The 26,970-nt window shown below is 41.8% G+C and overlaps 2 protein-coding genes across 9 annotated transcripts; one reads left to right on the plus strand and one right to left on the minus strand.

The window, feature by feature from the left end:
- Nucleotides 1-110: 110 nt before the first annotated feature.
- Nucleotides 111-7,574, plus strand: kmt5aa (lysine methyltransferase 5Aa). Of its 4 annotated transcripts, XM_083793441.1 has the most exons (8): nucleotides 111-373; nucleotides 2,074-2,177; nucleotides 3,023-3,199; nucleotides 3,233-3,333; nucleotides 3,551-3,638; nucleotides 3,811-3,870; nucleotides 4,186-4,376; nucleotides 4,791-7,567. In XM_083793441.1, the coding sequence occupies exons 2-8, from the start codon at nucleotides 2,154-2,156 to the stop codon at nucleotides 4,999-5,001; spliced, it is 852 nt and encodes a 283-aa protein (XP_083649567.1). In that variant the 5' UTR covers nucleotides 111-373; nucleotides 2,074-2,153; the 3' UTR covers nucleotides 5,002-7,567. The 4 variants fall into 4 exon arrangements, with proteins under 4 accessions (XP_083649567.1, XP_083649565.1, XP_083649566.1 ...); XM_083793439.1 differs by having other exon boundaries at nucleotides 3,023-3,333; nucleotides 4,791-7,560; XM_083793440.1 differs by having other exon boundaries at nucleotides 2,988-3,333; nucleotides 4,791-7,551.
- Nucleotides 7,575-9,624: 2,050 nt separating this feature from the next.
- On the minus strand, nucleotides 9,625-26,599 carry rilpl1 (Rab interacting lysosomal protein-like 1). 5 transcript variants are annotated; one of them, XM_083794243.1, is made up of 9 exons: nucleotides 25,802-26,599; nucleotides 23,987-24,134; nucleotides 21,702-21,820; nucleotides 20,113-20,361; nucleotides 19,357-19,512; nucleotides 18,396-18,446; nucleotides 18,136-18,293; nucleotides 17,957-18,058; nucleotides 9,625-15,473 (listed from the first exon to the last, which is right to left on the minus strand). In XM_083794243.1, exons 1-9 carry the CDS (start codon nucleotides 26,099-26,101, stop codon nucleotides 15,332-15,334), a joined length of 1,425 nt encoding a protein of 474 aa, XP_083650369.1. In that variant the 5' UTR covers nucleotides 26,102-26,599; the 3' UTR covers nucleotides 9,625-15,331. The 5 variants fall into 5 exon arrangements, with proteins under 5 accessions (XP_083650369.1, XP_083650371.1, XP_083650370.1 ...); XM_083794245.1 differs by lacking the exon at nucleotides 19,357-19,512; XM_083794244.1 differs by lacking the exon at nucleotides 18,396-18,446.
- Between the last annotated feature and the right edge of the window lie 371 nt (nucleotides 26,600-26,970).

A 26,970-nucleotide genomic window follows, 5' to 3' on the forward strand; every position in this document is an offset into this window, starting at 1 on the left:
ATATATATATATATTATATATATTCCATTGTTCTTTGAAGCCTTGTCAGTTTTAAATAAAGCACCACCAGAGGGCGACAGAAAGCTGACTCATTTTCAAACATGGCGGAGAGAAGCCGTGCGGTCTGCATCATCATCGGTTGAAGACTTTAAAACCTCCGCACAGACAAGAGTATTAATGGACGCTTCCGTGACGTTAAAGTCGGGTGAAAGTGTCCCTGAGCGAAAGTGTAAATGACTAATGTATGACAGACGAAGCATAGTTTGGAAACGGTAGCATTTACTGGATATACATGTACGGATCCCTTTACCAACCGAGCATCCAGGCAGGCAGCAGGAGGAACCACACGAAAACAAATCCGACCTGGACGGGGGTAAGTTTCGTTTGCTCTTAGATTGAAGTCAAAGTGGTGTATTTATTTACTGTTGGGAGGTACTGAAAGCAACGTATGTGTTTGATTTGATATACTGTGTGCTTGCTTGCTTGCCTTGGTGTTGTTTGCCACTTGCCAGCATGTCTGTCTGACTGAAGGAAGGGGGGGGGGCGAGCCGAGGACACAGACAGACACCATGTTCTATGTTAGATCAGGTCAGCAGAATTGCATGATCTGTTGCAGCCTTGCAGGCAGCTCACTTATACTGATGTCAGTGATGTGTTTGGGTGTAATGTAAGCAGTAGCGTGAATCATAACAACATGAAATTATTTAACGGGTCATCATCAATCAGTCAATGGCGAACCAAGAAGACCCAGGTCCCATAGCTCCACCCACCCTCTTACTGTCATTTCCATTAGGAACTCTAGATCAGTCAGTTTTATAGGATAGGAACTCAACTGGGTCGGGGGTCTCATTATTCAAGTTTGCCCCTCAATTCTACTTGGCAAGTAGAATTGAGGACAACTGTGTGTGTGTGTGTGTGTGTGTGTGTGTGTGTGTGTGTGTGTGTGTGTGTGTGTGTGTGTGTGTGTGTGTGTATACAGTTGATTGAAGTTTTTATTAACAGTTTGCAGAATTACAGTACATTTCACGCACAACTCAATACAAAAACTGTTAACTGTGAGTGGACGCCCCAATAAAGCATTACACTTGTTTACAAGAGGGTCCACCTTGTTCAATTCATCAAAAACATTTAGAGACGTACAAATATACACTTCTACACACTTACTCATACTTACACTTCTATTTAACCAAAGAACAGAACAGAAATTCATCAAACACATACACTTACACATTCACAATACACATACACACTACCTGAACTAAATGTATTGTATTTAAAATGGGCCATTCCACAATACACATTACACACACATTATCCAGGACCAGGCAGGAACTCACTGGAAGTTTGTCCATGTTATTAATATGGCATTACATCAACTTGTGTGTGTGTGTGTGTGTGTGTGTGTGTGTGTGTGTGTGTGTGTGTGTGTGTGTGTGTGTGTGTGTGTGTGTGTGTGTGTGTGTGTGTGTGTGTGTGTGTGTGTGTGTGTGTATTTTATTTTTATTAGTGCACAATTCCATATGGATCTGGCTATACAGATATCCCACCTGACCTTACATTACATAAATGTGCTAATGACTATAACAAACCAAGACAGTACAAATGTGCATTCTATACAGTGTAGCCTATATGAAATGGTTTCACCTAAAGATAAACCATACACTAAGTACATTAGTTGAAACCTTTCAAATACAGAGATACAGCTCGGGCTGTTCTCATATTGAAGACAGTAGGAGCTAGTCTCAGCCAAACAATTGATCTGTTGTTTCCATGTTGAAAAATGTTCATACGTTAAAAAAGCAGAAATAGCTGATCTACAAGCTTGCACATCAACTATTTCCTCTATTTCTTTAGCCTTTAAATATAAACATAATGAATAGGTCAGTAATTTCTTTGTATATTTCAGTTATTTGTCATATCTGCCCTGTGCATTTCTTGATTACCAGGAAAACAGAAATTTATTCTATATTCAATTATTCATATGTTCCAATGTTCAATGTTACAAACACAATTAAATCGTTAATCGTAATTATATGACAATTAACCGTCAACTTAAAATTGTAATCGTAACAGCCCTACATCTCCCGTTCACGATGAGGTGATGATCAAGCTGACACAAGAAGGAAGATACTCTCCTATACAGCGTCTATAACATGACACACAGCGGCAAGAGGAAGGTACGTACGTTGTGTTTCTGTTGAGTTTTATTCTAAACGGAGGCTTTGAGAACTTTTCCAGTAAATAAAGGATAATTACAGTGGCTTTTGGCACGACTGGGATTACATTTATTCCAAAATGCTATGCTGTTTGGATAAGCTGATGCATCTGTACTGCTAGTGTTATAATTTTCATTTCCATTTCATTTATTCTAGTAGCAGTCTTGTGTTTTCCTTTGAATGCAGAATTGCTCGATCCCTACCTTTTTAGAGGTTGGAAACCTCACAAACATTCCTGTTGCAAAATGTGTGCTTGTCCAGGCAAATCATATTCACATCTTTTGAAACATGCATTTGGTCTCAGTCCAAAAATGACTTTTTGACAGTTACTCACAAGGTGGTGGAAGAGAGTTCTTTTGAAAGAGCTATTTTCCTTAGTGTTTTACAAATGCATGCAAAAAAAAAGAAACCGGGGCCAGGGTATATCTTGGTTTCTCCAGCAAAACAAGCTTTCTCTTTCTTTATCAACAACCAAAAGTTAGAATCAAGAATCAAGAGGGGTTTATTTGTCTCTTTATTATACTGCAAAAATGTTTAGCATGTTACACACAAAGACTGTGCTAAAACAACAATACAAAATACAATACAACCGAATGCACACATACAGTTTATACTGTATGTGTCGATTCTATTTGTCCTTTGACATTTTCAGAAACCTGCTCAACGCCGATGTCCTGCAACATACGAGTATATTACAGAACCAGAATGGTGCAGGAGCATTACTTTTACCGAGTCATTCAATTTCCACCATTTGCTCATTTTCACACCCAGGTTGCAAACCAAACTCCATCCACTTGAAAATGCAGAACACTTCAGAGTTGACAGAGAAGGAAGACCAGTGCTCCCCCTGCTGGGCAGACGAGGAGCCGTCGCCACCACAGCTGCACTACCCGGCTCAGATGTGGCGTGGCTCTCCGGTGGAGGTTCCTCCTCCTCTGGGCAGCAACACGGCTCACATGCCCCTCCCTCTGGGCAGCAACACGGCTCACATGCCCCTCCCTCTGGGCAGCAACACAGCTCACATGCCCCTCCTCACCAACAACTGCTCCGCTCCGCTCACCCACCAGAGGAGAGCCGTACGACGCAAGGTCAAAGGAAAGAAGTCCACCAAAAGAATGTAAGGCGTCTCGATCATCAAGGCGTTCTATGTTTTAGTTTTCCTTTTTACATTATTTGTAATTTTTCAGATTTAACATGGGGGCAGAAATCAACAATGTCTCAAATCTAGAACTTATATCTATTTGTATTTTTGTTGTGTGTTTGGGGGGGGGGGGGCTTGGGGCACGTTGAAAGTAGTCAAACATGGTTGTAAATGTCTCTTTTGTTAATCGCAGTACTGAAAATGGGACTTCACAAAACCGAAAAGTTACCGACTTCTTTCCTATTCGACGGAGCTCAAGAAAAAGTAAAGACGAAATCAAGGTGGGTTTTTTTGTGCAATTTGGTTAAATTCTTCTTGTAGTCCTGCAGTAGCAGTTTGTATTTGAATTTTCTACCTCATGGGTATTTAGAATGGCTTCATATCAAGTGTATTTGTGTGGAGGTGAAATGTGTTCATTTGCAGTAACACCTTCTCATTGTGTTTTATTGTCAGTGTGAACAAAAGCAGCACATTGATCATCTCATTACAAACGGGATAGAGGAAGGAATGGAGGTAAAAAATAAATAAAATAAAACACTTTCTCTGCTTATATTTGCAGTGCGATAGGTAAAACCAGTCTGTGTCATTTAATTCCAAATTTGTTTTCTAACATCGCCATTTTAAAAGGTCCATGTTTGTTATGGAGCTTCTTTTCATTAGAATTTAGTTTGTTACAAATATGGAATTATTCCAACATATCTCTGTTCATGAGACTAGCCCCCTATATTGTGAATAACTTGGACTGTATCTAGCAGTGTCTTTTATAGCTTGTATTGTGACTGCCACTTAATTATATGAATACACCATAATTTGACTAATTTGGTACAGGTGCAACATATCGAGGGGAAAGGGAGAGGGGTGTTTGCCACCCAGTGCTTCCAGAAAGGCGAGTACATCGTGGAGTACCATGGCGATCTTCTGCACATCACCGATGCCAAAAAGAGGGAGGCCGAGTACTCTCAAAACCCAGCCACGGGATGCTACATGTACTATTTTCAGCACCTCTGCAAAACATACTGGTATGTTAAATGAACCGGAGCATTTCCCTTGCAGGCAGTGGTGGGAAAAGTACTCAAATGTTTTACTTAAGAAAAAGTATCAATACTGCAATATAGATACTAGTTAAAAGTAAAAGTCCAGAATTCAAAATGTACTTGAGTAAAAGTACAAAAGTATTGGCATCAAAATGTAGTTAAATACCAAAAGTAAAAGTACTCATATTATACAGTATGGCCTATTTTTTGAGTTTTCAATTCAAATCAAATCATTGGAAAACTATAAATAATTTTATATCGTTTTGGACAAACAATCCAGCAGAAACAACTTGGACATTTATATAGGTAGAAATATTTGCAGACTAAAAACAGTGTCTATCCTGTTTCTTTTAACCTTAATGATACTTAAGTATCTTTTATATATCTCTCTTTTTCTAGTGTGGATGCCACAAATGAGAGTGGCCGAATGGGCAGGCTGATAAATCACAGTAAAAATGGCAACTGCCAAACCAAGCTGCATGACATCAACGGCGTGCCCCACCTCATCCTGGTGGCGTCTCGGAACGTGGCCGAGGGCGAAGAGCTGCTCTACGACTACGGTGACCGCAGCAAAGACTCTATCGAAGCTCACCCGTGGCTCAAATATTGACCACTCATTGACCAACGGGGGCGATCGCAAAGAGAAGGAGGAAACAAACGCTTAATTTACACTTTTGCGCACGCCGAAAATAGCCAATCGGTAAGCTCTCGCCACTGCGCGCCTGCAACACACCGTGAGCTTGTAGGTTGGCCATTTCCGGCACGCGCTGCCGTCGTGCGACGGAATATAAACTGAGCTTAAACATTTGTTTCTCATTAGCTAATGTAAAACAACAAAAAAACGCCTTAGCAGCAGAATATGTATCCTGTTTTTCCCCAAGATGCAGATGGATGTTCTTGTGTGCAAGCGGGAGACATTGGGGATTTAAATTAATGGAGATTTAAGGTACATCTGCTTTGTCAGACGATATCCATATTAAGCTTATTTATACACAGATATGGAACATGCTAGGTCATTTGATTTCAGCATATTTATTTTGTACATTTTGTATAACCTTTAAAACGAGAGCTATCACAGCATGCGCGTGGTGGTGGCTGCTCGGCATTTTATACTGTTCTTTATTCTTAACTGGTAGCCTTAGTGGCACTTGGCAACAGCGGAAGGAACCAAGTTTGTTTTTGTTTGCAGCCGAGCACAGAAAAGGGGTAGTCCACATGCAAATACACATGATTGATTGTTCAATTTTTCTTTTTTTATTGTTGGGATTTGGGGGCATTTGTACTCTATTTAAAATAGGACAAGTTGGTGAGGAAAGTGAGCACAGCACACACGTGTGGGTGGCAGATCTAAGATTTTTTTGGCATTTTTGTTCTTCCCTGCACTGGTTCCTTCCCCTGCTTAGCAATAATTGCATTTATAACAAGGACTCTTCAGGTTGATGATACAAAAATCTAAATAGATGACGTTCATACATCATAATTATGATGATGCAAAGTATACGAGCCCTTTCTAAAAGGTTCTGTCAAAGTGTAAAGTGACGTTTATTTCATGTTATATCATGTTTTTATAGCTGTAGTTTTCTCTCTCTTGAACAAATCCTTACCTCCCACACAAAGCTGACGGTTGTATACAACCAAATATTCCACATAGACCATTTTAGCAATAGAAACAGATAATTCATTTTTGTTTGCATTCACCAAATTCAAATTACATTTTTAAAAACATTGTTTTTTTTGTTGATATTTTAAGAGTTTAAGTAGATTTTACAAGTTTAATAAGACGATTTAACCTCTGGTACAAATAGGTGTTGAAGTTATATGAAAATAAAGGAATTTGATTAATGTTAATAATTCATTAAGACACCACTCTGTAAGGCCTTCATTCCACTACTAGGCATCTTCCTCTGAGTGCCACTGTGTTTCCTATTTACAGTGGTCCCTGAATGTTTCCATGCCTAGGATCCCCAAGTAGACATCGCCCATGAAAATAGCCGATCTGCAAGTTCCAAACGCATTGTGCTGTGGCACGTTGTGTACTTGTAGATCGTCTGTTTTCAACAGAGAGAATGACGTGCCCTAGCCTAGCCTGACACTTTTCCTGAATTGAATTTCACTTCCATTATTCAATGTTACATAATATAATTATTTATACAGGTATTGAGATCTTTTAACAGGAAGCCCTGTTCAAAGGGCTGGCTAGTGGTTCAGGGGCTGTTGTAGCCAGCAGTGGTGGAAAAAGTACTCACATTTTTCTACTCGAGTAAAAGTAGCATTACTGCAATGTAGAAATACTCTGTTACAAGTAAAAGTCCGGAATTCAGAATTTACTTGAGTAAAAAAAGTACAAAAACATTTGCGTCACATCAAAATGTAGTACTTAAAGTAGGAAAAGGAAAAGTACTCACTATGCAATATGGACAAGTTTTCAGATGAATGAAAATCTTTTGAAAATAGCAGATGAGCTTGTAGATCGGCCAATAAAAAAAATATTTATATATTCAATTAATTATATGGCTGAAGTGGGTAATGTATGTGTTGTAATAATAATCTACCAAATGACTAAAGTTTTCAAATAAGTAAATGTAGTGGAGTAAGAGTATTATATTTGCTTCTGGGATGTAAAAGTATTTGAAATTGGAAATACTCAAGTAAAGTACAAATACTTCAAAAGTTTACTTAAATACTAAAATAAATGTGCTAACGGTAGATACTTTCCACCACTGGTAGCCAAGCAACTTCAGGCTGCCATCAAGCGGTTAAAAGTGTCATCATTGTCACTTAGTTTAAATGAACGAGTGATTGATCTGAGATTTAACCTTGTTCTGTGTCAAAAACCAATATGTCTTTGTGACATGTACCACAAAAAGCCTACTTTATAACAATACTTAAATAACTAGTGTCAACTCACATGGAGTTGGCATGGATAGAGAAGCAAAAAAGTATGTTTTTGTTAATTATTTTTAAGGGATGAGGGGTTTGCTCGAACACCACTACCTAACAAAGATATATTTAGTTTTTATTTTATTTCAGATAGGTCCGTGTAGAGAGATGAGACAAGGCCGGGGTCGGATTCCAACCCAGGTCCTAGCACTCCTAAGGAACATGTGGTCTGTACACACTAACTTCTTGTAGACAACCTTTCATTAACTTGCTCTGTTGGTGCTTTTTAGTGACTGTTGTAGCATTGACTTGTATGGGTGGAGGAAATGTGGATTAAACATGTATTATGCAAACAACACATCAGTTTTTATCTACTTCACTTTGGTTGTACGTCTACCCAAGGGCGGTAGCAAGAGTAGCCCTGCCTGTAGCCCAGAAGCATAATGTCTCCCTTGAACAGGGAGGACTGGATTCCCCAGGTCGGTCAGTAGATGTTTGCTTTCCCAGGCTGGCTAAAAAAATATATTGATCTAAAATGTGTATTACCCTAGTGATAGGGGAGGTCAGTGGGTGTAATGTAACAGAGTAGCAGTTGTTTGTCTTGGTTAAAGTAAACCATTTTATATTAAAATGTTAAGTCTAGAACCTTAAAGTTTTAAGTACATAAAATGATTTGTCTATCATTCGATGTTTATGCAGAAAAACATCAAATCTGTGCCTGTTTTGCTGGGACCAAATTACCACAAATGACCATATCTCTTACGTCATCATTTAGAGCTAGTCATACGTATACTATATACATAATCAGTAAAAATAAAATAGCAAATTTTGCCTGATCTGCTGGGACCAGAGTACGTGGTGTGTATATGTATGACTACAGTAGCTCTTAATGATGACGTAAGAAATATGGTCATTTGTGGTCGTTTGGTCCCAGCAAACCAGGCACAGATTTGCTGTTTTCTTGCATAAACATCAAATGGCGGGACGGCTGTCACGGTTTTTGGTGCAAAGTAACCACAGTATACCGCTAATCAATTTACAACTACATACTCTATATAGTATATGTATATGTATACGTATATGTTAATATGTATACGTATGTCTTACGTCATCATTGAGAGCTAGTCATACGTATACTATATACATAATCAGTACAAAATAAAATAGCAAATTGTGCCTGATCTGCTGGGACCAGAGTACGTGGTGTGTATATGTATGACTAGCTCTCAATGATGACGTAAGAAATATGGTCATTTGTGTAATCTGGTCCCAGCAAACCAGGCACAGATTTGCTGTTTTCTTGCATAAACATCAAATGACGGGACGGCTGTCACGGTTTTTGGCGCAAAGTAACCACAGTATACCGCTAATACTTAATAATACTAGGTGTTTATATGCATAAAGTAGGTAGGTAACAAATAGTTACACCTACAGCGGTCGAAAGTACTTGCGCGCTCTGCTTGCGCACTAGTTGGCCATTTATGGCCTACTAGTGTGCAACAAGCAAGTATGCACTCGACAGAGTGCAGTTCTAGTTGTCTTATATAATCATTGTTTATTCAGTAGTAACTAGAAATAGTGCCCCTTGGGGCACAGGTTTCCACCAGGGCAGGTCAGGTTGTGGCCTCCTGGTGAAAAGGGTGGCATTTCTTCTTACACCTTGGATGGCAATTGGATGATTTGAGGCATTTTGTTCCAAAATTGTGTTTTACAAAAGTCCACCTGTTGGTGGCACTATAACAGGCCAATATTCCTCAGCCTAGTAGGAAAGTCTGTGAAATAATGAATGCACGCTGCGTTCATGATTAAGCTTTTTGTTCAAAACGGGCCAATCCTGCAAACTTTGAAAGCCAATGTTAGCCAAATAGGATGGAATATGAAATATCGGACAGATCCGTCTTGAACACATGACTATAGACTATAGTTTGGACCGAATCTGGAGGAGTAATATCAAAATTTTAGTTTTACAAAAGTTGGCCTTCTGGTGGCCCAATAAGTAGGCCGTTTGGGGCAGAGGTTCATCGTTGGCAACTTGGCATCCAGGGAGAGTGTGTGCAAAATTTGACATCGACCGGGTTAACGGTGCCGGAGATTAGTTGTACACCGACGGACACACACACACACACACACACGGAAACACATAATCTCTCCCCATGCCTTCGGCCTGGTGGAGACAATAATGGGTCTTGTCTGTTTCTGTTCACAGAGAAGATTGTGTGCACAGCTCAAAGCCTATAGGCCAGGTGCTGGATGTCAGGCATCATGGCAAACATCAAAGTGGAGAAAAAACATCCTCACACTAGTTTCTAGAGCTCTGAGACTTACTTTATTAAGCAACAATTGCAACGTTTTGACCTACAAGGTCTTCATCAGGCGAATTACTTGGTTGGAGGTGGTCTGTTCCCTACTTTTGAGAAATGTAGACCCTGGTTTACAAGTAATGGCTGCCCAAAGCTCTCCTGGACAAGTGGGGATTCAGTCTGGGAAGAGCAGCAGTAGATTTTTAGTCTTTGAAGAAAATATAAATGATTTCAAGTGAATTTCATTTTATTATTGAGCAGACATGTTTTAATAAAAGGCAACAAGCTGTCTTAATAAAAACAATCAATGCATTCCTTATACCTTTTCAATAGTAATTTAATTTCGGCTCATGAAAGATTCTTATGGACCTATAAGTCAGGTGGTGGTGGGGGATATCACATGAATATGGGAATTGAGGGAATGGGCTTTGTTATTCTGATCCATCTATGCCTTTCCTAAAATAAAACTTAACAGCTGCAATCCGGAACTTATTTCAATTAATTTAACGTTCTTCTAACCGATTGAGTATGTTAATCAATGGTGGAAAGTAACTAAGTACATTTACTTAAGTACTGTACTTATTTGTACTTTACTGGAGTATTTCCAGTACTTTTACTTCTTGTTTTAACTTCAAATTTTTATCCCACGAGTTTGTAACCCATTTTTCACCCCTGGGCTCTACACACCCTCCGCCAACCTGGGGAGAGCAACGGACTTGAACTCATGCTTCCTTCATGCATGAGTGTCCAAGTTGCTCCAAGTTTCCCTGGTTGGACGTAGCGTGTGGAAGGAACACGTTATTCCAACCAGTTCCTTTCCCCTCCATCAGGCGCCCCGGCTGGCCAGGGGGAGGCAGTTTAGAAGGATTACTGCATGTTTTTTTGTGAGGGTACCTACCCTAGGGGACATGGGGAGAACATGGTATGGGCACTGATGACGCAGAGGAGAGGACACGCCCACAGCGTCCCAGGCGGGAATCGAACCCAGGACCTTCTAGCTGTGAGGCGACAGCACTACCGACTGTGCCACCGTGCCCCCAACTTTTACTTCTACTCCACTACATCTCGGATCTAAACTTTAGTTACTAGTTACTTTGTAGATTGTGATTATTATTACATATAATAACCACTTCAGCCCTATATACATTTCGGCCATTTGAAAATGGCCAATTTACAAGCTCACCGAGCTGAGTTCTTGATGCCAATACTTTTGTACTTTTTTACTCAAGTACATGTTTTGTTGAATTTAGCTAGACAGACAGCTAGAGTATTTCTATATTGCAGTATTGACACTTTCACTTAAGTGAAAACAATTGAGTACTTTTTCCACCACTGGTTAATACGAGATAAACCTCTGCAGTGGTCTCCCTACTCTTCCATTGAGACATCTAGACCAGTGATTTTCATATCAAGGTCCATTGTTTATTTATATTTGAGCCACGGACCACCATTTGATGAGATTTAGCCTCTCAGACTCAACTGAAGAATATTTCATGCTGTTGGCAAACATTGATCAAAATAACAATTATACATTCTCTAATTGTGTAGACTTATTGTAAATGAAGTAATGCCAATGTTTAACAATGATTTAACTATCTATAAGGGTCTATTTGGTTACCAATTCTCTCCATTTAGCTGGGGACCACCTGGAACCTGATCTAGACCCTTGTGCCTGGTAGGACACCTGTTGGCTGACAAGTGGTACTGCCTGAAGCGAATAAGCACAATGCTGTATCTCCCAGCCAGGGTCGAGCAGGGAATAGGGATTGCACCTTGGCACAGCGTTTACTTGAAATGTGCTCTCTCCAGTGGTGGAAAAAGTACTCAAATGTTTTACTTAAGTAGAAGTATCAATACTGCAATATAGAACTACTCCGTTACAACTAGTAAAAGTCCAGAATTCAAAAATGTACTTCTGATATACTGCTGAAGTGGTTATAATGTATGTTTTGTAATATCATAATAATAATCTAAATCTGCAAAGTAACTATAGTAACTAAAATCTTCAAATAAATGTAGTGGAGTAAAAGTACAACATTTGCCTCTGAGAGTAGAAGTGGGTCTCTCATGCATTTAGACCAGTTTGTACTGCAGGTCCCGGAAGTAGCAGATTGCAGCAATAAAGTTCTACATTACATGTCCCTTTATTATGCTTAATATACTGATTTCCATCACATTATTCATCTGACTCTCACCCACAAATGGCACCATCTTTCAATAAGCTGGAATTCTGTGAATGAAATTGTGTTACTGCTCTCTTGATAGCCTTCAATGAGACAAATATGTGGTTATTTGTCATCTGTCATCCTAAAGCTGGCAACCTCCTTTAGCGTTGCTGTTTCATTGACACTGAAATAACGGGACCGTCTTTGTTGGCATTTCCTATGTCTGTCCTGTTGGCATTTTTACATTCATCTATGTCACCTCATCAGCTCAGCATAAACAACAGCTGCCAATAAAATGCACCCTGATATGCCACAGCTATTATACTGCAGTGGTTTTCAAACGTTTTGTGCCCAAGCCACACCAATAGGCAAGCAAACATTTCAAGGCACACCTGTATTCACCACAGAATAAAAGAAGAACAATGAAATAGCTGCTGCTCCGAGTACATTTTAACATGCAAACAAGTACAAAGTTGTGACCGGCATGCGATCGTCCCGAGGACTAGTTTGCGCATTAACATTTATTTCTGAGCAGCAGCGGTTTGCTTTATTCTTTGATGTTTGTTTTTTTGTTTGTACATAACAATTCCTTATGAAACACCTGCAATAGCCTCTCTAACGCCTTATCACTCTCACCACTCTGTAAACAGTTATTTTTTATTTCATTAAAGCCAAAATGTTTAAAAGTTGTTTAAGCCCCATTTCACACTTTTTTTAATTTATTTTAATTTTTAAATAGCAAAAATACAGCAAGCAGGTGAGCTATTTTTGCTATTTTGAAAACAATTGTAAAACAAATCTAATGTAATAATATTAATAATAATTCGGATTTAAACTTTTCAGCTATAACGACATGCCCAGATTGAAATGGGCCTCTCTATTGGGAAATGTGTGTGCTGTGTACTGATTAATGAAAATAATGAATTACTTTGCAATAACAATGTGTGTGCTTGTCACAAAACCCCAAGGCACCCCTGTGTACCTCGGCACGCCGTTTGGGAACCACTGCCTTTACTGGCCAGGCCATTATGTCTCACACACAACAGCCAATAGTAAGTGAGAAGGCACACAATGCCCAGGAAGCACAAAACAGCATCAATATCTCTGCTGTCTGAAGAAACCACCTAACTCCAAAATGTTCATTTTTCAGGAAATGAAAAAAAAAAATATCCAGCTTAAATGGAGTTAGGAGCTTTTTGTCAAAGCGCTTTTTAATACTTTTCATTGGTTCAATATTTTTAACCAACACACAGATGTAAAGGGTGTTCAATAGCACTGATATAATAGCAATATAACAAAATCAATAGCAAAAAATAAATAATAAAAAACCTCAAAATGGAGTTAGGCAGTTTCTTCCAGACAGCAATGGTATAAGCATTTAAATAAACTCGTAACACCCATTACACCCTTGCTCTTCACTTTTACAAACTCTGTATTTCTACAGTCATTCAAGAGGTCAGCCTATATCTTATGACACTGTCATAAATCCAGTAGGCTTCTCAATATAACACATTATGCCATAACACAATCTGACAACTGTCATGTGACCACATTGCACAACCTTGTGCTGTTTTCATCTGATCCGAATCCGATACAGCCTCGGGTTAAAAACACATGGTAAATGTGTATTCTGTCTTTTGTAGAGCTGCATAATTTTAATTATTTGCAAATTTCTGGTGACTTGGGAAACAGGAGAAATATCAATAGGACTGTTTGAAAATGAAAATATCGTAACAAGGTTTATGTTTAACCGTGTAAAAAGAATAAAGCATTATATTATGCCATAATTAATGATAAAAACATTTTATAAGCTGTTTGCTCATAGTCCTAACACAAAACTGCCAAAGGAAAATGTATTGGCCAGAAAGTTACTGAATGCAACTTTGGATCAGAACCTTTTGTGCGGTTATGAAAGGGTTGGGGATGACAACTTATGTTTGTGTCTATGCCTTCAACGTTACAGTTGGTGTCTGTCAAATTTATATTAAAAAAAGTAAACTCAATATATTTCTCTAAAAACGTAGTAGTTATTGCTGGACATACATTCTCATGAACTTTGTGTTCAATCTTCATTCTATCATTTCTAACTGCAACTTTCCTTTTTCCATCAGTCAAGTATACCCTCTGCGGAGTACCTCAATCAAACATGATCCTTTTAAACGTGCACGTGCATGCAATTATCTTGCCTTTCCTAGTCCGTTTAGAGTTTCAATGTGCCATTACTCTTTCAAGTATTATGTTCTCTTATTATGTCTGACTATACTGTAGGTACACTTTTGGAACCTTTAATTCATTTCATTTTTTTCTCTTTTTATCCTTTACCCCCATTTTAGATGTTTTGTCAATAGGCTCTATACACAGCAGCCATATAGAGTCTATGCGTGTGACATCATCATATCTGGAAGTTATGCGGGAATGCCTACCGAGTGGCAAAAAACCTACTTTCTGGCCTTGACAGCCCATACATCCAAACAGAAAAGTCCTATCTGATTGCATTAAACAACGTTAAACGATGTTAAACTCACTTCGGTACTCACTTTGCCACTCGATTTGCATACCCTCTATTGGAAATTAATTGGGCCTCTTCCTTACTTCCTTCACAGGTGTTAATAAGTTAATGATGTAGGCTGAATGTACAAATTGCAGGTCCCTTTGGTTCCATTTGCCCAGAGTTACACATCGGTACGATTTCGCCAACAACTTGTGTTGTCCTTGCTTACTGTAAATCGCTCTGGATTAAGAGCATCTGCTAAAAGCCTAAATTGGAAATTGTTAATATCCAGACCTGTACAACCCCATTTGGAAGCCAGAGTGTTTCCAGTGAATCAATTCAACATGCACAATAGCAGCAGCACCCAGACTCTGTTTGACTAGAATGGAACAGAGCCTGGCTTCATTAGTATCATCGGCAACACCTGAAGGAAGTAGGAAGAGTTATTCTGTGTGCATAGAGCCTGTTGTGTTCAGACGGATGCTTGGCCACGGATGCACTGGAGTCTGTGATTCTCAACCGTTTGAATTTCAACAAGCTTCAGTTCGGTATACATCAGCGACACAGACCCCAGAATTCTTAGAGTGTACAAATGGAACCAAATTTGGCTCCATTCGTCCACTCTCAGAGATACAGACCTGTAAGGGACCGTTTGGTTCCTATTACTTTCAATACTTTAGCTGGGGATCTCCCTGGAACTGCCTCAAGGACCCGTGCGGGTCCCCGGACCCCACTTTGAGAAGAACTAGCACTGTAGGATTCGAACCCCTAGTCTCCGACGACAGTGTGCAGGAACTTTACCCCTGTTGTTCCCCCACCCCGAGTGCCCCATAATTTCCTGTGTCAACTCAACGTGCTACAGTGTGCTCACATCGCTGTACTTCTCGTCGTTCTGTCAGTCCATTCCTTTTTTGAAGCAGGCAATGTTTCAGTTGCACTATGAGTCCCTATAGGGTGGATTGATGTGCAGTGAGGGGCGGTGGCTATACTCACAGGTTTGACCACAAGAACGCCATTTAAGTGACGGACGTACAGTGTTAAAAGTTTGGCATGTTTTTTGGGAGAAACCTTGTCAAAAAGTGCTGTCCAGCGAGCGAGCGACTACTACATGTGCTGCAAAGCCTCCTGGGCCTGTTCCGTGTACACGTCCTCCTTTCCCGCCCACAGGCCCAAGCTGTCATCAAACGGCACGCCGCCCGGCCCCCGCTGGGCGTTCCTCTGCTTGTCCCGTGAGAAGAAACTAAACCTGAGTGGAGAAAAGAAGAGAGAGGACACATACTGTATCGTGGCTGATGGTCAGAAACCTCTTATCTCCATATTTGAACTTTTGTGTTTTTCTTCTTACGTAAATGTATGCCCTACTTGATCATACTACAGCGTTACACAAAAGCAACAAAAGTAGCAGATCCACAAGCGATGCGTTTCGAGGTTGTAGATCTGCTACTTTTTCTATCGTTGAATATGAATCCTGCAGTGCGAAGTAACAGTTTTGGACGATAATGCTTAATTTGCAAGCCGTGTCATGCGGTGGTGTCACACACCGGAAATAGCCGATCTGGTAGATTGGCTATTTTTGGTGAGCGACACCAAATCGGCCTTTATTGCTTTAGTATCTGGCAATCAATGGCAATTCGTCAATCATAAGTGATTGACGAATAAAACATTTAAAATGATTATGCGAAATTAATGTCATTAAGTCATAGACAAAAAAACACAATTTCAGCGCGTACAAGCATGTAATTTATCCTATGTTAACAGATCAATGCAATAGGACAAATCTATTTCTACCCTTGCAGCTACTTTCATCTCTTAAAAAAACCACGTTTCTACTTGTACAGCACAGAATAAAATGATGAAAATTAGTTAATTCTGGTCAGTGAAGGGTGAAGCCTATTCATGATTTATTTTTCAGTGAAGAGACTACCGCTTCGGTGGTCACCTCTTCACCAATGGTGGTTTTGATAAAGGTGCTCATAGTCTAGTACCGTGCTCATATCAACTACCCTCCATGGCCAACACTTCCTCAAATTCAACGGGGACAGATGAACGGGGAGGCGGGCGAACGGGGTAGCTAGCTACTTGCGTTGTGCTGGCTATACTGCGAACCCGCGAACCCCGCCTCCCCGAGTCCCCGTTCCTCTGTCCCCCGACTCACACACTTGTCACGGCCAGGAGGCCAGTGCTGCCCGGCTATGCTCCGTGGAGTCCGTGGTTTTGCGAGCTGAGCTCATTGCAACTATTATAAAGTATACTATAACAGCTTCTAGACCAATCACATTGCCTCGGTGACCACCGACGGTGGTGAGTAAAAATAGAGAAAAGGGCTGGGGAGAGCGGTTGGTGGTGAAAACCACCGCGGCTCAGTGACGTCATGTTGTAGTTTTCGATGATAGTGGTGGTCACCTCTTCACCGAAAACTGGAATATGAATAGGCCTTCAGAGATAATGGATGAAATGTCGTTGTGCGATGGTGTTGTGTGCCGGAAGTAGCCGGGCTTGAAGATTGGCCATTTGCGACACACAACCCCGGTGCACGTCACGACGTACTATATAAATTAAGCAATCGTTTCTTTCCGACATAACAACATTGTGGATAAGAGCAACACAGGCCCTGATTCATAAGGGTTGGTGCTGCATGGTGAAGTGGCTTATCTATAAATTAGGGATCACGGATCACATGCAAAAAGAGGAACATACCCGAAAAGGAAAAGAGAAAAACACAGTCACAGGGCTCCCATTCTAAGTCATACAGAAGCAATTGAAATTAGCTCCCTGTTCATTAGTCATTTGCTCATAATTAGTTGTCCTCATTATTGACCTGGAAATTGGCAAGTCAGAAGACTTCGCCCTGTGTAATGCATTTGGCTATTGAGAAGGGCTGCCAAACTTGGTACTGACAAATTAACCACATGTACCCTCCCTGGCGTCCCTGTTCTGGCCGTGTCCTTATACGCGGACATTGTAAAAGGTGTAGGCTTATGTACGGTGAAAATAGCCAAGCTACAGTAAACCGGCTATTTTCACTGTGCGTAAACCGGCTATTTTCACTGTGCTGCACTGTCATATGACAAAGTATAATTCAGGCATACCGGTAAGTGTTTTAAGCAATTAAAGGAGAGGGCCTTACAACTATTTCTATTCTCTCCTCTTCTCTCTCCAGTTCTATTCCAAACTTTAAGAAACTGAAATCTACTGCTCTTTTTCCATTTTGTTACATCACATGGCATGCAATGTCTTTGTTTACCTGGATCATTATGAAGGGCAACATTACTGGTATCTTTTATTATTATTTTTTTACTTTACTCTATTTTAATGCTTTCTCTGTCGGGTGGAAAACTCAAACCTGTCCAGAACTGTTACTTTTCAGGGTTGAAATAAAAACATACGTAGCAGATCAACAAGCTCAAACCGCGCCCCTTTGCGGCACGTTTTGAGCTTGTGGTTCTGCTACCTCTGATGCTGTTGTGTGACACATTCATTCACAAAAAAACACAAAGTTAGAGCACACCCGAGTGCAACCAAACATAAAATGATTAGCTTTTTAATTCCACTGGATCTCTTGTCCACTAGTCTCTTCGTATTAACATTTAACGTACCGGTAGTTTCTTAAATTGTCAATTACACTTGAGTCTTAGTTTTAGTCATCGTAGCTTAGTTTTTCTGTCAGTGAAAAAAAAGTAGTCGCTGGTGTGTGTGTGTGTGTGTGTGTGTGCGTGCGTGTTAACCTACAGGCGTTTTATTCCAGACTCAGGCTGGGTGGTGGAACGTCGAGTCCTCAGCTCAGGGGAAGGTGAAGGACTCGGGCTGACGATCTCATCCTCTGCCTCCTCGCTGCAACCAAACATCATCCCCATTACCACTCATCAACCTGGGAAATCTATTTTGGGCATGTCATTTTTATGCAATACCTTTTGTAGTAGGTGAGCTCCTCCTGCAGCATGAACACCTTGGCTTTGAGCTCGTTCCTCTCGTGCAGGACGTCTCTGAGCTCCTGTAAGGTGAAGCGGGGCCGGTTGGGGTCCTTCGGGTCCATAGAACCCACCATCTCCTCCTCGCACAGCGCCTCCTGGTGGTGGTGGGGAGGAAACAAAACACATCACAACACCTCCAAGGAAGCGGGAACAAAAGAGATGGAAGGAAGGCAAGGAGGGGAAGGAAATAAGGATACCTTTGTAAAATATTGGAACACGGCAGGCATGTCCTCATCGCACATCGCCTCCTGGTGGCAAATAAAGGCGGACGCTGAGTCAAGATCGTTAACGTACGCCTTGTTCCAATACCTCTGAAATGTGTTGCCCCTTGCCTCCTCCCTTCCTTCCAAGCCAAGCCATGTTGGTCCTCACACCTTTTTCTACTTTTAGCACAATCCTAAGTCGATCGAATCCTTGTACAAACAACTCACAGCATGCAACCAAAAAAAGTCACCACAATGCACCAAGCAGCACAAGTCAAGGCTCTTCAAAAACAGAGCAGGCAATAAACTTGAATTCCTGCATTAATCATTACACCACCACCACACACAGCTACAAGTAAAAATGTATTCGGGTTTTTTCCATGGTCAGTATAAAGTTAGGGGACTTTTTTGTGTACTATTATAGGTTGAGTCATCAAAGTGATATCTATATTTAGTCATGACAGCGATGATTCAAAATTGTGTCACCCACTTGGCAGAGCAGTACAAAGCTCTTGACACGGCCATGCCAAGCACACCACTTCAAATCTGTCCATGGCCAGTGTAAATGCAAGCACATACAAACAAGATTTCTCTGTGAGTCCCTTTTGCTTTCATCCTCCCTCCTGGGTTTAGTAGAACAAATTTCAAACACATACGCATTAGTTTAGCCATACAGTATTTTACCTTTGTGCTCTAGACTAGACATGCCACCAACTGTGAAATGGTTCTTCTCTAGGATCGGTGCATGTCTAGAGTTAAGTCTGATTTATACTCAGTTGTGCGTTGGTATCGTGTGCCAAAGATAGCCGATCTGCAAGCTTGCAAGCTTGCAGATCGGTGCACAACTAAATATAAATTAAAGTGTTAGAGGCCGGTCAAAACACACCACCCTGTGTTGATCACTATTTGGCTCCCACAGCATCTCACTGCATTGCCCATTGCAACGCTCCATTACCCATAGCAACACTGCTTCCTCATCACCATCCTCATCCTCACATCCCTCTGCAGGGCTGAGGGAGAGGGACGAGGGGACAAGGTCATCCCCTCCCGAGCTGTGTCTCTCTGACCATCCTGACCCTTGAGCCACCTCCATCAGTGCAGTTTTACCACGCTGGGGAGGAAGTCACATTGTTTTTTTTATCCATTGAACAATCAATGTAGGTTATTGAAGAATAAAGACCTGAGGATCTGACTGCAATACAAAGCTGTTCGGGACGGACATCTTTCTCTAATCAAGACTCTAAAGTCATGCTGTGTAACTCTCCGTTTTTGTATTCTTAGTGGTCACCTCGTGGTGACGTGGTCTGTAAATCATCTGCTAAAACTGCAATAATAAGATCTTCAAAAACGGAAGTGATCTTGCCTGGACGAAAAGCCCCAAATCCAATAAAACGTGGTCTGGGAGCTGGGAATCATTTTGGAAAGAAACAACGTTGTCGTCAGAAACGTATGGATTCACTCAAGAAACACAAATTAAAATACTTTTAATATTTCAGGCTCCAAAGCACTGACATGCATAAGTCAAGTTTCGGGGGCAGACACTCGCGTAGAACGTAAAATAGTATTTAGATAAGGTCACGCATATCACATTTATTTATTTTAGTAAAATATATTCCAGTGAAAAATCACCTAGAAAATAACTTAAATAGTAAGACGTTAAAAAAATAAACATGTTCCCACACAGTCACGGTCCTCCTGTGTCCTGTGTTACCTGTGCAGGTGAGGGGGGGTGGGGCGGGCGCTCCTCGCCGTCCAGGGCTGGCGCGGGGTCTCCCTGCAGGCGCTCCCGCAAGCGTGCCACTTCCTGGCGCAGGGCGCCGACCTCCTGCCCCTGTGCCTGCGCGCTGGCCTCCAGCTCCACCTTCTGCTCGATGAGGGCCTTCCCCTGGGCGTCCACCACCGAGATCTTATGACGCAGGTCGTGGTTTATCTTCATGAGACGGCTCTGCTGCTGCTGGAGCTGTATGGGCAGAGAGTGGTGGTGGTCATTTTGATTCTGAGGAAGCACACAAAACGCCACACAAACGGAACCAAATGGAAACGAAACTAAATGGACCTGTAACTCTGAGAGCGTGCAAAATGGAACTAAATGGACCTGTAACTCTGAGAGCATGCAAAATGGAACTAAATGGAAACGGAACTAAATGGACCTGTAACTCTGAGAGCGTGCAAAATGGAACTAAATGGACCTGTAACTTTGAGAGCGTGCAAAATGGAACTAAATGGAAACGGAACTAAATGGACCTGTAACTCTGAGAGCGTGCAAAATGGAACTAATTGGAAACGGAACTAAATGGACCTGTAACTCTGAGAGCGTGCAAAATGGAACTAAATGGACCTGTAACTCTGAGAGCGTGCAAAATGGAACTAAATGGAAACGGAACTAAATGGACCTGTAACTCTGAGAGCGTGCAAAATGGAACTAATTGGAAACGGAACTAAATGGACCTGTAACTCTGAGAGTGTGCAAAATGGAACTAATTGGAAACGGAACTAAATGGACCTGTAACTCTGAGAGTGTGCAAAATGGAACTAAATGGACCTGTAACTCTGAAAGCGTGCAAAATGGAACTAAATGGACCTGTAACTCTGAGAGCGTGCAAAATGGAACTAAATGGAAACGGAACTAAATGGACCTGTAACTCTGAGAGCGTGCAAAATGGAACTAAATGGAAACGGAACTAAATGGACCTGTAACTCTGAGAGTGTGCAAAATGGAACTAAATGGACCTGTAACTCTGAGAGCGTGCAAAATGGAACCAAATGGACCTGTTGGTTCCATTTTGTACGCTCTCAGAGTTCAAGGGATAATTCACTTTAAAAAAAAGAATTGGGTAATCGTATACTATTGTATTTTTTTTCTCAGAAGATTTGAGGTTTGCATAGGAAGGGGGCGTGTCTGGTCAAATTAATATCAAATATCTAATTACTGAATCAGGCAACTTAAAAACTGTCCGGGGTGCTCCCAACGGTGAACAGTAGTTGATAAAATGACCCCAAATTATGTTGTTTTTTAAGAGAAACATCCCTTTAATCTAACAATCAATTTTACAGTGCAGTTGAAAGCTGTTGTTTCTTGAAAACTTTGCATCAAAGATTGCTTCCAGGAGGAAAGTGGAACACAAAAATAACATGGCATGAGTTAAATATATATAAGGTTACTGTGTTCTGTATTTGTGAGTGTTGCTTGCACTGTATCCCCAGGTCAGCCTGATGATAAACCGAGCACAGAGGAGGACTTCTGAGTCCTGTCTGTGAGTTTTTTATCATTGCTAACCGTCAAAACGTAGCAACACTCACTGCTTCTATGTCGTCATTCTTCAGGGCAAGCTCGCGGTCTTTGGCCCGGATCTCGTCTCTCTGCTTATCCACCACTTCCTTCAGCTTCTTCATCACCTGTCTCTCCCTCTCCGACATTCCTGGAAAGGCCAGACAGGAAACAACTAAAACAACAATTGGACAGGAACAGGCTTATAACTTATATTAAGAATCCTAAGTGGTCACAGGGACATGTGTACAAAGGAAGCCGTTTTAGTTTTGACTGACTTAATTCACCAAGTTGCAAGTTTTCTTAACCCATTTAGACCTGAGGCCAATTGTGTGTCTCTATGTCACCTGGTCATAATGAAACAATTATTGTGTGTCCAAGTTATGCTCAGACAGACAGACAGATTATTTGTAATACTTTAGGAAATATTTTTGCGCCATATAGTGTCATCAGATACCTAACACAGTAATACAGTACATCTGTTATGTAGTTAATTTAACCAGTAAGACATGCACGCATCCGCCTTGTTGACGGCAGACTGCTGGGCAAGCGCTGGCGCTTTGGTATGGGGGGTCAGATTAACATGGAATGAATTCTGTACTTCCCATATAATGAGCATGTCTTGAGTGTACAGGGTTTGATGGGGTCGGATCAACATATGGAATGTCAGTGGGGACATTCTCTTTAGTGTACAGGGTTTGATGAGGGCCCAGGTAGGGCCGGGCCTTAATCTTCGGGTCTGCTGAGAACTCTAGTTTTCGCCGGCTGCCGGGCGCGGCTGCACTAATAACTTTGGGGCGGGCCTGTCCAGAGTTTGAATGGACAGGTGGGCCTGTTGAGAACTCTAGCTTTCACTGGCTACCGGGCACGGCTGCACCAATAACTTTAGGGCAGGCCTGTCTAGAGTTTTAAATTTTAATGGACAAGTATAAGTCAAAAGGGAGACATCGAAGAGGAAGGATGGATGGGGAAGGATCAACATATGGAATGTCAGAACAGGTTCTGAAAAATATATATATATGGAGATCTAAGGGTTTGAGGTCAGATAGAGTTGCTGGCCAATAGTGATGACATCAGGGATCTCCATATATGGGCTTATCTGCGATAAGGGTCTCCACATCTCCAACCCTGATGATCTCACAATGATGTCACGAGACCTGGGCACCATATACTATGGTGCACGACACACTAACTCACGGGAAATGCTCGATTCCATAGCTAACTGCGACCTTCAGTCGCAATTAACTACATCTAACATACACAGAACTCGTGTGCGCTTGTTCTTACAGTTTGTGTGTGCGTGTGTATGTATGTGTGTATGCGCGTGTACATGTGCACGGCAAGCAGGTGTGTTTGGGGACTGACATGGGTCTATCCTGGCTGTGCTGTGCCTCAGTGAGACAGTGTTTAAGGGGGACTGTAGCGCCTCTGTGACATCATGGCACATCCACTGATGATGCACAGACACGTTTGGCTTCTCCTCACAGGACAGAGAATGCTTCCTTTGTGTGCATGTTTGTCCGTGTGCGTGTGCGCGCATGTGCGTGTGCGAGCGTGCGTGTGTGTGCGTGCTTGCAATGGACTTGCAACGAGTTTCTGCAGCGAGTGAACTCACATTTCAAATCGCAATGATTGACTGGAGAATATAAACATGAGCCGACAAGTTTTAATACCCAGACTTGACAGCAAAAGTTAATCAAAATCAAGTGTTGGATATTGTGAGACCTGGGCGGGGGACATGCGTTGCTGCATCATCAAGACTCATCATCGAGTTTGCAAATGAACAGCGAGGATTTGCAGAAACAGTTTCACTTTTCTTTTTTGTCTTTGAACATATAGAGAGATGACTCCTACCAGCCGGTAGGTATTTTGGAGCAGGTGCGATGATGACGAGGCATATACAATGTGGAAGGGAGAGACACCCGCACACTAAACTTATGTCATATCCATGCAGGTACAGGACGTCCAATGGCCCAACCTTAGAGTGTGTGTGTGTGTCCTCACCCATTGGCTTTTAACAATCCAGTGTCTACACACATACCGTACCTATACTACTTAGCAGGTCACAATGGATATGCATGTATTATTGACACTTTCTGTATTATGGCAGCTTTCTTTGTAGTAGGTGTGAAGTAGTGTGTTTACACACAGTGCACAACTGCACACATATCCATGCATGTCATAGATTTCCAATCCATGAACGAGAGACAAGAGAGGGCACGACCTGGTTGAATCAGCGCGCACGTGCGTATATCTTTTCTAATATTGTGCAGCCTTAGTGTGTGCGTGTGTGCAGATGCGGCACACACAGTCCCACCCTCATGCCTCTGGAGGTCCTCTTCACTCATAGGGTCTTTGATGGACATACTGGTCAGCAGAGTCTTGTTCTCCTCCTGGAGCTGAGCGATCTGAGAGAGCAGGTCCTGAGCCTCTCCCCTCCACACGTCTTCTACTAGCTCCAACTCCTACACACACACACACACACACACACACACACACACACACACACACACACACACACACACACACACACACACACACACACACACACACACACAGATCTTTATTTGTGTTCATATTTTACAAGAAATTCTTGAACACAAACATGCACAGGCTTGGGGAACTCAAAAAGTGTTTCAGGATACAGGAAGCATTGCCTCCTCCATATATATGGCAACTGCCAATTATCACAGACACTGAACAGAATTTTGCCCAATGCCTTAGCTCTTGGCTTGGGCATTCCTGCAACCTGCAGGGCTCTCAGAGTCTCAACTAATTTATAGACATTACAGAGGCTTCCACATATGAACGCAAGCAGTTTACATTTGTATAATGGCATCCTTAACGCGTTGGTATTTAGCACCTTGGTAAGGAATGCCTCTTCCAGACTGTGGTCAAATCAAATGTACATGACACCAAAATGGTCACTTCTCTACTGTCCTCATCAACAACAACATCTGGTGTATTAGTTGTAATACTAAGCTGTAGCCTAATAATGAAAATGTAATCATTTTCATTATTGAAATTTGCACAGTTGATACACAAGAGTGTACACACACACACACACACACACCACACCATCATCTATTACATGGGTCTATTACAGGGAGTCCTCCAAGTTACTACAGGGTTACTACAGCACTTAATTAACAGTGTAGAGTGGTGTTCCAGATTTGTTTTTGTTTTATTTTTTAATTGTATCAAATAGGGGTCTGTGGACTTTTTATTGTTATAATACATATAGATATATTTTGTACATTTAGTAACCAGAAATTAACTGTAGCAAGCAAGCCTACTTGTTGAATGGCATCTGTCATCTGCCAGATTGCCACTGTCTGTACTGTCTGTACATAATCACAACAACTCCATCCATCCAGCCGGCGTCACGGGACAGACTAATCAGTCAACCAATGACAGCCAGCAGTGCATTCTAGCATCGTCACTGTCACGAGAACACTGGTGAGCCACCAACCATGCGCGCACGCACACAAGCGCGCGCGCGCGCACACACACACACACACACACACACACACACACACACACACACACACACACACGCACGCACACACACACACACACACACACACACACACACACACACACACACACACACACACACACACACACTTCCATCCATGTCAACAGTGTCACTCACAAAATGTGAAAGCACCTCACATCAGTCAAGTGCGGTGGAAAGGCCACTTGAATTAACCAGGGTATAAACTAAAAGTCACTGCAATTCCATGTCAGGTGTATCTTTGATTATGTTAGGGTTATAGCAAAATAAAGGAATAATAGTTTATAGTGCTATAGCCGCCGGTATAGGCTACTACAGTAGACTACTATCTGGTGCATTATTTGGGGGGCACTATATGCCCAGCACAACACATTAACTTAATAAATTAACTTCAATGGGCCTGTTAATATATTCTAAAATGTCAAAATATCGGCTTCTAACCCGTGGTCTGAGCTATGACCACTAAACTTCCATGAAAAAGCTTTTGAAAACAATATAAAATAATGTAAATAAAATAAATACAATATTGTAGTATTTTATTCATTAACAAAATATATATTCTTTATAAAAATACATGTTTTAAGTTTATTTTAACAATGTTTAAGTTAAGACCACCTTCTTGTGTTTCTTCTCCTTCTCCATGCGGTCCATCCTCTCCAGCCGCAGCCTGTCCAGCTCCAGCCGCAGCTCCTCGGTCTCCGGCGGGCTGATGCTGCTGCGGCTCACCATCACCTCCAGGATCTCCAGGACGCGCACCACCTTGGGCATCAGCCTGGACAGCGCCTCGCAGCCATACTGGTCGATGATCCGCTCGAACTCCTGGCCCACCACCGCGGCGATGTCGTACACGTCCATGACCGTGAGGTCCGCGACGTTCTTCTCCAGCGCCGAGCCGTAGTACTGCTGCTCCTCCATGTCTTGTCTGCGTTTGTGATTTATTTATTTAGCCTGGGTTTATCAGAGTGATCCTTCCCTCTCTCTCTGTCTCTCACTTTGTCCACTTAACAAAAACACAGCAGTCCCTCCCCGGAGTCCCCCGACCGACCGTTCCCTGTTCCCTTGCCTGCCTGGGTTCCTATTATAACCTCAGCAAACTTCCTTCCTTCGGAAAACAAAAAGACCGTTAAATCCAGAGACTTTCTACATATTCAAGAACATAGGCAGCTCAAATAGTTCCTGCATAGTCCATATCGCTGTAGGCTAACACACATCCCCGTTTGCCGGCTATTACGTACTGTGTACATTTGTGTGTAATAAATAAATGTCGGCTGCGTCCCATTGCGGCCCTACAGTACAGCAGGCAGCGCGCTGTCTTGTTTCTGTGCTGCTTCGTACGACGGTGTTCCGCGTCCAAAGTCGCCGATCTGAAAGCTCACGGAGCGTCGCGGAGAGAAGCGTTGCTGAGCTTGTAGATCGGCTACATATATTCGTACGACGAAGCATAAATCTGGGCTTTTCCTGTCTGCTCACTCTGCTGTGGTCACTTTGCAAGTTGTATTGCGCATGACAGGGATATCGGACACAGGAGGTCGCTGCAAGACCATGCAATCCAAACTAAAGCGGCGCTGAACAACAGGTTGTCAACTGATGACATTTTTACAGTACAGTAGGCTAGGCTTAATCCAAAGCACAAACCACCCTGGCCTTGCAACTTGTAACTTGTCTGTAAACTCCTTTATTTAAAAAAAAAGGACTTACAAGACAAGTTACACCACACATCTACTGTCAACTGACAAGTTCCAGCAAGCAGTTGAAATAATTATCCGACAGCTCAATCATTGGTG

This window comes from Protomyctophum parallelum (genome assembly GCF_964188405.1).
Source record: "Protomyctophum parallelum genome assembly, chromosome: 21".
In the NCBI taxonomy this organism is placed as follows: domain Eukaryota; kingdom Metazoa; phylum Chordata; class Actinopteri; order Myctophiformes; family Myctophidae; genus Protomyctophum; species Protomyctophum parallelum.